The 11,425-nt window shown below is 32.5% G+C and overlaps 1 protein-coding gene and 1 long non-coding RNA gene across 2 annotated transcripts; one reads left to right on the top strand and one right to left on the bottom strand.

Annotated features, from left to right (window-relative positions):
* Positions 1 to 214: 214 nt before the first annotated feature.
* Positions 215 to 6,553, bottom strand: LOC105054892 (kinesin-like protein KIN-10B). Its single transcript, XM_019853974.3, has 18 exons — positions 6,194 to 6,553; positions 5,604 to 5,775; positions 5,293 to 5,493; positions 5,003 to 5,192; positions 4,691 to 4,896; positions 4,305 to 4,552; positions 4,096 to 4,194; positions 3,975 to 4,017; positions 3,536 to 3,583; positions 3,348 to 3,398; positions 3,178 to 3,228; positions 2,990 to 3,086; positions 2,600 to 2,886; positions 2,466 to 2,512; positions 1,091 to 1,112; positions 939 to 1,007; positions 792 to 830; positions 215 to 609 (listed from the first exon to the last, which is right to left on the bottom strand). Exons 1-18 carry the CDS (start codon positions 6,418 to 6,420, stop codon positions 571 to 573), a joined length of 2,136 nt encoding a protein of 711 aa, XP_019709533.1. The 5' UTR covers positions 6,421 to 6,553; the 3' UTR covers positions 215 to 570.
* A 2,634-nt stretch (positions 6,554 to 9,187) lies between these two features.
* LOC114914686 (uncharacterized) lies at positions 9,188 to 10,351 on the top strand. The gene is made up of 2 exons (XR_003802226.2): positions 9,188 to 9,280; positions 9,979 to 10,351. It is a non-coding gene; the product is annotated as an uncharacterized lncRNA (long non-coding RNA).
* Positions 10,352 to 11,425: the final 1,074 nt, after the last annotated feature.

Consider the following 11,425-nt stretch of genomic DNA (forward strand, 5'->3'; position numbering starts at 1 on the left):
TGTGCATGCAAGAATTCTTTCCCTTGTTCTCAGAGTACTACTAGGTAATTATGGTCCTCATGTTCTATTCAAATAATAGCTATTGTCAGTGAAAATGCAAGATTCTTATTTTCCTTTCATTCCATTGCTTCTGTTCAAGATCCATGGTTCATATGTTCTGATCAAGAAAAAATTTGATATCGAGCTGGGAAAATTTAAGCACTGCATTTGTTACATTAGTCATAATGAATAATTGCATCATAAGTGTACCTTCACATCACAATTTCAAATTTGTACCCACTTGTCAAACATAGAATCTGGTGTTTATACCCTGTTTGATCATTTACATTCTATGACAAGGGTTGTCATCGATATATTGGTGAAGCAAATAACACCAAAATGAGGATCAATTACAATGAACAAAGATACAGACAAATACATCACTCCTTCCATTTTAGGGTTTTCAATCTATCAAGAAGAATAGCATCCCATATACAAGTATAAATCGATAATTGCAACCTGTACTTTTGCAAACATGGAGAGGGACATGACTCACATGTCAAAATGATCAACACATATCCAAACATCATTCTAAAAATCCCCGAGTATTCCTGACATCATTCCATTTATCTGTAAAAGTAGAACCATAAATAGCTAGAGTCATATTGCTGGCACTGTTTAACAATTAGCTATCTACAATATCAAATAAACTTTAAAAAATAGAGGATGATAAGGATCTTCTGAGAGAATACACAATGGTTTATCTTGACAAATTCCACAGGGTGTGAATCTATCTAAAATGGTATAATTACCTGCTTTGAAGATAGTCCTAGTTCCTTAAGATCTTCTATCTGCCCATCAAAACAGTCCATCTTATTAAATTGCTCCAATAACAGGGAAAAGGAGAATTAAATTAAAATGGTTTTCTTTTCAATGAAAGTGGTTTTCACTGTGCTTACTTCCTTAAAGGGATCTGGGGTTTCCTCACGAAGTTCAAGTATGTACGTAGCTCTCTTCTCTCCAATTCCCTAAACAAAGAACAGGAATTAGCATATATCAACCAAAATTAAGAGCAACAGACAAAAGTACAATCTAAGATCTAGAAACTGACCTTCAACTTTTTGAGTTCCTCCCTGTAAGAAAAAGGAAAAAGAAAAAGAATATATTAGAAAGAGAAAGAATATATTAGAGTGACCATGTTTCCTAACAAAAGATCATTTAACTCTAAATAAAAGTGATTAAGGGAATTACAGATCTTAACCATTTCATTATAATTTATGTTCATTTGATGGCTCATTTCTTTGATTATGCAAAAGGGGTGGTTGATAAATGACCTAACTATATATAGATATATGACAATGCAGCTTTGTCAAATTTTTTTAATGCAGCCTTCTAGGTTTCCAAATATTAGCTCCTGAAATGTAAAAGAACGAACGAGATGACACTCTCTAACCGTACTTACATTGATGTTATCCATTTCTTGTTTAGATAATAATCACAATTAAACAAGGATAAATTAATTTTCTAAGCATAGTCAAAGTTAGTCAGTTCTTAACCTCCATATGAGAATGGAAATTAATAATAACACGATGGTTTCTTAAAGTGATAAGTTGTGAAAATGATTTAGTCAACCACATACGTGAGCCAGACCCAATTGTAAGAAATAACTTATTGTTTTACATGGCAAGAAATACCGAACTAATCCACCATTTCATGCAAAAGAAGGCATCCCTAACATGCTGCCAACATGCCATGCAAAACTAATGCCAAACCCCAACTTACCCGTGTTAATGTAACTAAACCAATTTTTTGTTGCATCTCTGTGACTGCTTACAACATCCAAACTTGTACTTCCCTACTAAGTATGTCCCATTCCATTTGGACTCCACATCACAAAAAAGAGGATACAGGTTTTGATGTTGTCAATAATAGAGGGTGTTAATCATAGCTCATCATGAAATTTCATTGTGCAGGGACAACAACAACAGTCATAACAAATCTGGGAACAAATGCATCATAATTTAACCTAACTGTGATAAGGATTTATCACTTTGTTTCTTGCTTAGCAATGTAATACTTTTTGTAGCATCTTTCAGTTCTCATAGTCTCTTATTACAAAAAATATGCTATCGTTATCACTTGTCACTCTTCATAGATTTAGCCATGAAACATTATACTGCATGAAAATTTTACATATAACAAGAAAAAAGATATTATAAAAAATTAGACACAATATGATAAATATTATGGCATTAATCATTCATTTATTTGCCTTGACTTCCACATTATATAATTTAATTTGATTAGTTTATACTCTATAAGAAGGACCGAATGACTCATCAGTCATTGTTAATATTTTATCAAATATAAATAATTAGAATATTTTTGTTTACAGCAAAAGCAATTAACCTACAATGGTTAGTTTGATTTCTATTGATCATTATTTGTTATTTCTCCTTGAGTGGAGGAAAGCGATCATTGCTTACTTGTTAGCACTGTTGAGGAAAGATAGACACTCCTGGGCCAGCGATTTCTGCAACCATGAATAAGGAAAAAAGTTCAGCATAATCAAAATGACAATACTCATTTACAACTTGCCATTAAAAAATAGAAAAATGACCTTGAGCCCTGTACTGCGAGTTCTGAAGATGTCTTGTGGAGTACCAGTTTCAAAGTTTGAGTTGCTATCTAGTCTTAAATTGAATGGGACTCCAGGAGTTTTGGGTTCAATATGATCGACACCCACTTGCTTAGAATATGGTACATCCACTTTTGGTGTTCCTATGCTTATCTGTTGAGTACTTAAAAGTTTCAATGAGTTTGATATCTCTCTCAATCTTTCACTTAACGGTGGAGAGGATTCAGCCATATTGACAAAAGAGTTCTGGCTTTCCTTCATAGTGCTTTCTACAAAATCAGAAAAACAGAAGCCGAGAAAAGATCTCTTGTAAGAAACTGTCATCTACCTATGTAAATATACTTAGAAACTTTACAGCCATTTGATATATACCTTCTGAATCTGCAGTTAAATTTGCACCAATATCAGGTCCAGTCTCACTTTCTTGAAGATCATTGTGCTCATTTGGAAAAGAAACATCATTGGGAGCCTGGAAGAGAGGTATAATATAAATTTAAACAGCATCCCTTATGACATAATAATATCTCAAAATCATATAAAGCTTCTGACTGAGAACTAACCTCTGGAATCTTAGGTTCTGCATCAGTAGCAATGGGTGACACACAAGTTTCCTGCATAAAATTCTTTCAGAAATTGCCAGAAAAACTATGCATGTAGAAAAGTGCAATGCTCAATACATGTTTGGAAACTTAACCACTAATTGGAAATGACAAAATAGTACCAAATATACCTCACTTTGTGTAGAAGTGACTCCACATGTAGAATCAATTAAAGCATTGTCCTGGGGAAAAAAATTCAATGGGCATGCAATGTTAAGCAAAATCTCTTCTCTAACAAGCTGGTTTTATCCATACAGCACTTAAGATGCTGGTTTCAAAAAAAAAAAGAAAAAAAAAAAGAAAGAAGATATGAATTGACCTCATTTGATGTATCCACATATGTAGCAGCATTTGATAAGATATCATCCTGCATTATAGTCTTATAAATTATTCAATTAAAATATGGAGCCTAAAATATAAGAGAACAAATACTCTCCAAAGAATTATTTTTGAAAAACATTCTTCCCTACAGCATTAAGGTTGTCATAAGTGATGAATTCCAACTCAGTAAAGTTATGCCTCTATATAGTTTTTTCTTCTTGATAATATAAATCAAAGCAATTTGTTGCACAAAATTTATTGAAATCAAATTAAAAATAAGCATATTGATACTATTGCAACTTCAATTTTATTGTGGTAACTTTATTCATTTAATGTGTAAATTATCATGTCTAAATATCTGCAGATTAAAAACAAAAAGCACACTTATTTTCCATATGGCATGCAAGAACTAATTTGAAAATTAGTGGGTTTATTACCTTGCTAGATTTGGTGCTAGAACTTGTAGCATTGAACAGCTTCCTGAGAACATGGCAAAACCAAAAAGTTACTTATGATGGATCACGTGAAACGACAAATAAAATAACTCTAAACACATACCTTCCCTTTGTCAGAGACGTGGTATTGTTTGTTTTCTTCTCGATTGAGCTAAATTGGGTGGGTCCAGGTTTCTTCATAGAATTGCTCAACGGTTGGGGCCTTTGTGTGTAGAAGGGTAGCACAGTAAGATACAAATTTTTGACAACCTTAATATAATTCTATTTTTCAATTTTTTTTTAAAAAAATAAAAACTAAATTGAAAGCATCACCTTATCTTAGTCAGAAATGGGGTTCCATATCCTTTTTTTTCAGTAGAGGCAAACTGAGAAAGCTGATGCTTTTTTACTGAGGTATCATGTGCTCGACTTCCTCCATTAGAAGGGGAAAATGTCCGGATAAATTTTGAGACACTCTTACTACTGCTCTTGGCTGTGTCATGTCGGTGCCAGCTGACCACCTGGCATGACCGAGAAGCCAAGCTGACTGCATGAATAGTATCTTGACACAGAGTTGGGTTCTACATTAAACAACCAAGTAATCTCATGAGATGAAAACATCTTAGAGGACCACTTATGTCTCCAAATTATTTATAGCAGCTTAATCCAAAAAAAAAAATCTTCTGTAAAGAAAACAAGATTATAATTACGAGCCTCACCAAACAAGTAATGAATACTGCTCCACTTGCCCTGCATATGAAATCTTGCAACAAACGGGTTAGTTTGCTTTCTCTGTAGGGAATGTAAGTCTCATTGGCATTCAATGCATAAATAACATTAAGCAAGGTATACAGTGACTTGTTGACTTTAGCACTCTCAGCAGGATGAGATTTAGCATTACTCTTCTGTTTAGTATCCTCATAACCTGAAAAGAAAAAAATCAGCATGGAAATGAAGGAAGCTACTAAACTAGCAAAGCCTATTACCCATCATGAAAGAATAAAATTGAAGTTATTAAGACAGTTTGTTACCTGCCAAGTCAACAAAATTCATCTTTCCAACAAGGGAACGGCTGGTTTTCTTATCAACAACAGAAACATATACAATCATGCCTCTGTGGCTCCTAATCAATATTTCATTGGCAGCCTTCTGTTGAGGCCTCCGCTGGTTGCATGCATTAGTGAATAATTTCTTGAAATCAACACTTGAATTCACAGGGACCTGAAGTAAATTTATGGATACACAACTTGATTATAGACGTTCTGTAGACCAACTAAGGAGCTGCCAGAAATATTAAGTTCCATGAAGTCCAGTGTTATACCTGAGAAAGGCCCTTGAGCTGAATTCTCCGTCCAGCATCTTCAAGAACAAGTACCTCTTGTTCTTTAGGTTCCAAGAGATCATAGATGTGATCTTGATACACTTCGTAGCATGATATAGCCACTGATCCCCCTACGTCTGTGGCTGACATGAGAATCTCGGAAATTGCCATTGGTGCCAAGCCAGGGTTCTCTTCAGAGCCCTAGGTGTCAGTGCACTTAGATGAATTACAAAAAACAACGAATGAGAGAAAGCAAAAACCCTACTTGTAAAACCTCAAGCGTTAGAGAGACATAAATAACTGAGACCCACCTGAATCGTGTGAGTCTTTCCACTTCCCCGAGCACCATAAGCAATAACACAGGCATTACGACCATGAAATATCCCTTGGAGAAGAGGCTTGACCTCTCTAGAGAAAATCTCGCTGACACCCTCATCTTGCTCATAGCACCAATCTAACTTGTAAGAATCTTTGCGATTGCTCCTAAATAACAGAAATAAAATAAACTCCATGAAACATAAAACCCTAATCCGAAAACCCTATCAGCTCAACGAACTTAAATGTCATCTATGTCCAAGATTAGCAATCCAAATTCCCAAATTGTTAATTGACAATAAGAACAATCAAGAAAACATATTTGAAAAAAACTCATATCTTGGAATCCGATTAATAAGAACCAAGCAAGAAAACAGATTTAAAGAACAAAATGTGCCCGTAGGTCTAAATTTTATTGTGTCCATAGCGGCAATTTGATCAATCAGATTCACCGATACAGTAAAAGAAGGAAAGTTTTCTCTTTTCAAAGCCCACAGAGCATAAACATTACAAGATCAAATCAAAACAGTTTACTTCAAAAGAACTCGAAAAAAAAAAATCAAGGAAAAGGAGAAAAGTGCCGAACCCAGTAGTTTGATCTCCAAAAGCGATTGAGGCGTAATCTCCATCGCATCTCGTGAGAGAAATCTGAGCACGACAGGACGAACAAGAAGACTCCCCGTCGGAGACCCCGACGATCTCCGAACTTAGGAAAGGTCTGATCTTTCCCACCACCCGGACGCCCCTTCGCGACTGCAACCAAGATTGAGAACCGGAGAACTCCGCGCTGCCCGCAGCCGAAGAAGAATCCATGGTTTGCGAAGTCCAAATCGAAGAAATCGAAGAGAAAAACAGAAGAAAAACAAGGAAGACGATGGGTAGAGATCAATGAGATTGAGACCTTTTCTAGGGTTCTTGGCTTCCAGAGGAGAGGAATATAGCCGTTGGTCCGTGGGGCTTAGGCTTTTGAATCAAGTGGGTTCTAGTGACGCGCGGAACTGGTAGGTATAAAAAACAACGGAGTACCGGATCCATTTGATCGTTTTGGAAGGCCCCGCTGTCGTGGCGGCTCATTGGTGGTGGGATGTGTTAAGTGGTTCCGAAGGCACACGAGAGCGTTAGCTTTCAAATTTTGCCGACTCCACGCTCCGGCTTGCCCTTGGACGGCAATGATGATTAAGGAGTGGATTAAAGGCGACGTGCCTTGTTAACAAAAGGGGAGTGAACTTGGCTGTCTTTTGGAATCCGGAGACGAGGCTTTTGGCCCGTTCTTTTGCTAAATAAAAAATTTATCCAAAAACTTATATTTTTTTAAATAAATATTTTTTAAATAATATTTAGATAAAAAATAATTTATTTATATTCTTTTGTATATTGAAAAATGACTTGAGAATTTATTATCCATATTATTTTGTATTACTATTTTTCTAAGTGAATTGATATAATTTATCCATATTTCTTATAATATTTTTATTATATAAATATTATTATAATAATATTATATTATATTATATTATATATTATTATATTATTATAATTATATAGTATAATATATTATAATAATATATTACATTATATTTATATCTTATATTATTATAATGTCATATATATTATATAATATTATTATATATAATTAGATAGTATAATATAATAGATTATATTAGTATATATTATTATATAAACATATTATATTATACATTATTATTATATATTATTTTAATAATATATTATAGTATATTATAATATGCTATATTATATTATGTTAATATCTCATATTAATATAATATAATATATTATTATATATAGTAATTTATTATTTTATTATTTTATTATTATAGTATTATATTATTATAATATCATATAATATATTATAATATAATATAATATGCATTATATAATATATGCATTATATAATATTTTATATATAATAATATAGAATAATATATAATATTATATTAGCACATATTATTATATAAATATATTATATTATTATATATTATTTTAATAATATATTATAGTATATTATATTATGTTAATATCTTATATTAATATATTATATTGTATTATTATTATATTATTGTAATATTATATTATTATGATATGCTATAATATAGTATATTGTATTATGTTATAAAAATTTATTATAATATTATAATATAATATTCTATATTATATTATAGTATATTATGTTATTATAATATATGATTATATATTATATTATATTATAAGGTTAAGGGTATATTAGGAATGAATTAGAAATATTATTTTCTCCGTTAATGAAAAATGATTTAGACATCTCGCAGGTGGATAAGATTTTTTTCATTTTATGAATAAATGCTATCTATGGGAAAGCAACTTATCTATTTTGAAAAATGTGAGAATGTGGATAAGTTGATCAATGAGAAAGTTGATCAATTCTTTTATGATATTTATAGAAAGATGATTAGTTTGGTTGGTGGGATAGGACGTAATTTCTGCCATCCTTGTTAATCTTAAAATATAATACTAAAATCACTATTGTGAATTGAATATTTTATATAAAAAAATATTATAATCTATTATATTACAGTTCAGTTTTCTTATCTTATATGAAACTGGATGATCGATCAAGCAATGGTTCAACCCAACTCCCACCATCTATTTTGATCTCAAATAGAAGCCGATGATTAATTCAGCAATAGTCAAGACTAGATTAAGATCATGCATCCCAAGTGCTAATTCTTAAATACTACTTTGGATCGGTGAATTGAATAGTATATTGCTAGGACCTTTTTACATATTCTTTCATCAATTTTGTAAATAGTATATATAAGGACTCTGATTTGAGCGATGGCATGCAATTATGATGTTTTTTAATGAAGTAGCATATCTATCACACCAGAAAAAATCCAATATTTGTATCATATTTTAAATAGATAGTGATCAATTTTTCTTGAGTGGCATTAAAAAAGCTCAAATCAATGACTCCCATCAATTTATATATTGCAATTCATTCTTAATCAAGTTCTTTTGCTCAAAAAATTTAAAAAATCTCACAATTTTTTGATCTAACCTAACCTTCGTATAATCGAGAAAATTTAACATATTTCTATATAATATAAATGTCAATAAAACTACACCCGAAAGACTAACTATTATTTGAAAAAAAAAATCTAATATATAGAAATTATCACCCTTGCCATCAGATCTTAGGAGAAAAGGCTTCCATCCTTTTTTTTTGTGCAAAAAAATATTAACTTTAGCCAAGATAAAATATTTTTAAAAAATAGATAAAGATGCTATCACAAAATTTAACCTCTTTGAATATGCCAATCAACTAAGTTAAATGTTGGTTAGCAAAGAACTTATGCATTGTTATCAGTAAAAAAGTTTATATAATTATATATCGGTGAGTTCAGAATATGCCCCAACTTTAGAATACACTAAGCCTTTTATTTTTTTTTAAAAAAAAACACATACATAAAGTTTAAATTTTGATTTTGCAAACAAACCCTTTCCGCTGCGTCCCTCGCTTTCAGTTATCTTTAACAAAAAAGGACCGCATATGAAAGGCCCTGAGAGTGTTTTGTCAGAAGATCATGGGGCTCCTCGTAAAATATGCAAGTACTTCTCCATATCTGCGAGGGGAAGAGGAAGGGCTCTCAACAGTGACCGGGGAGCGCGACGACGTATAGTAAGTATTCAGCACTTCGATGCTGTCATTTATCATTGTTTTTTTAATTGATGCACAGCCGTAAGATTCTTTCTGTCAAGGCCAAATTAGGATTTTTGCGAGAAAAAATTGCAGACTATTAGCTTGGTTTCAAAATTTTCATCGTTAGGGTTTTGTTTTTTGCTTCACGATGTTCAGATAACGAACGTGTTCATAATTCGGTAAAAAATGGAAGGCCCAAAGTATACTATGAATTTATCAATTATGAGGTTTGATTTGGAGAAAATCTATTCTTGATGCTTCCCATATTGAAAAATTAAATTGAAATTTCTTGTTTTAGATATCAAAGTTAGTTGAAGTTATTCATATAGCTTTGTTCGTATTTTTATGAATCTGTCTATAACCTTGCCGCCAAATCCTTCTCAATGGACGTTAGAATTATGTATAATCTGATTCTTTCTTGAATCTGGCCCCATAGAGATCTTATGCAAAAAATCTTCTCAAAAAAGAAGAGGGGAAAAAACCCTATGGAACCCTTGAATGGTACTGATAAGCTGCTTTTGCCTATAGAAGCAGGCTTTTGAATGCGAAGTATTTAAATTGTTCATTCAAATTGTTGTATAAATGTACATAGGCACCATACGTATGATAATTTTCATGTTGTAGACATAAAAGAAGGAAATCTTCTAATCTGAAGATTGGGTGACTTTTTGATGTAGGTAACATTTGGAAGTAAGAATTATTTGGTGGTTAGTTTTGATTGCAGTATGGACGAGAAGGCAGAAAATGGTATCAAGAAGCTGTCCCCTTGTGATGTGGAAGCCTTGAAGAAATGCTTGGAGGAAAACAAAGGGGACTACTTGAAATGCCAATCTCAGATTGAAGCTTTCAAGTCATCCTGCTCACTGAAGAAACCTCCATCTTCTCAGGCCCCCTCGTGACTTAAGCTTCATCCACTATTCTGTCTTTTTTTTCTTTTTCTTTTTTTTTTTTTTGCCTCAGAGAGGCAATTTCTGTTTTTTTGAGCGACTTAGATTGTATTTGGTAGTTGCTTATTATCAAGTATGACTAATCTTTTATCTTATTGTGCCCCATGATATTTCCTAGATAAAGTGCAAAGTGTTCAAGCACTACTTCATAAAAGATTCAGCTTGTCTTGGATTTATAGATTAAGAAAGAAAGAATGGTTGTCTTTTGAGTGACTGCTTGCTTAATATGATTTTTATTTTTACATATTTGGACACCTCTGTGCTTATGCAAGAAAAGACAATGAGAAAGCTGTTATGGAGAAATTGCACTATTGGATCACATGTCAAAATTTGTTATCCTGATTATTTTCTTCGATTGTAATCTTTGTACAGTGATATATGAAGTCTTCAAGGGTGATAATTGTTCTGGTGTCTCTAGACTGTTTCTGATCAATAACTTGGAAAGAAGGGAATAGAATTGAGAAAATGCTTGTCAGGCACTGAAGAAGCATCATTCCGACCTATCAGAGAGTTCTTTTCAATCTTGTTCAGAGCCATTAGACAAACAAGGCCTTTCTTGCATTCTTGATAAAAATGGACTTCTGTGTGAGACTAGATCGATCAACAGGATTGATATGGTGGCTTATGATTTATTTTAAATATGTTTATGCATTTTTATTGAACTTCAATGTCTTGAAGATATTTAGCATTGCTGACTTGCATGATGTAGCCAAGGGCATTATATATGAGGGGACACTGTCTGGGTGTCAAAATACCTTAGTGCCCTTGATGGCATGTTTCTGGAGAAGCATTAGTTGCCCATCTATTCCAAATTTTCATCTTAGGTAAGCTCAGGAAAATAATGAAGGGAACAAAGATAATAAAATATTTCTTAATTTACTCGACCAACTTGGTTATCTTGTATACCGGGTTTCTATTCAGTAATACGAAGATATGAAACTTTGCTTGATGCCTATTCCTGTGAATTTGCATCAACGTTCTGTCCTATTGTCAGCCAAACAGCAAGGTGAATGCAATTGTGAGACTACTGACTACTGTTTTCTTTTTTTATATGCCATCAATATGTTCGTTTGCAAATTGCAACTAAATGTCACTTATAGTTTTTGACCACTTTTCACGGTACTTTATAGAGGCATTCAGGAACATATTAAAAAGAGAGAAAACAAGGATAAATGGA

This window comes from Elaeis guineensis, chromosome 12 (assembly GCF_000442705.2).
Source record: "Elaeis guineensis isolate ETL-2024a chromosome 12, EG11, whole genome shotgun sequence".
NCBI classification, from domain to species: domain Eukaryota; kingdom Viridiplantae; phylum Streptophyta; class Magnoliopsida; order Arecales; family Arecaceae; genus Elaeis; species Elaeis guineensis.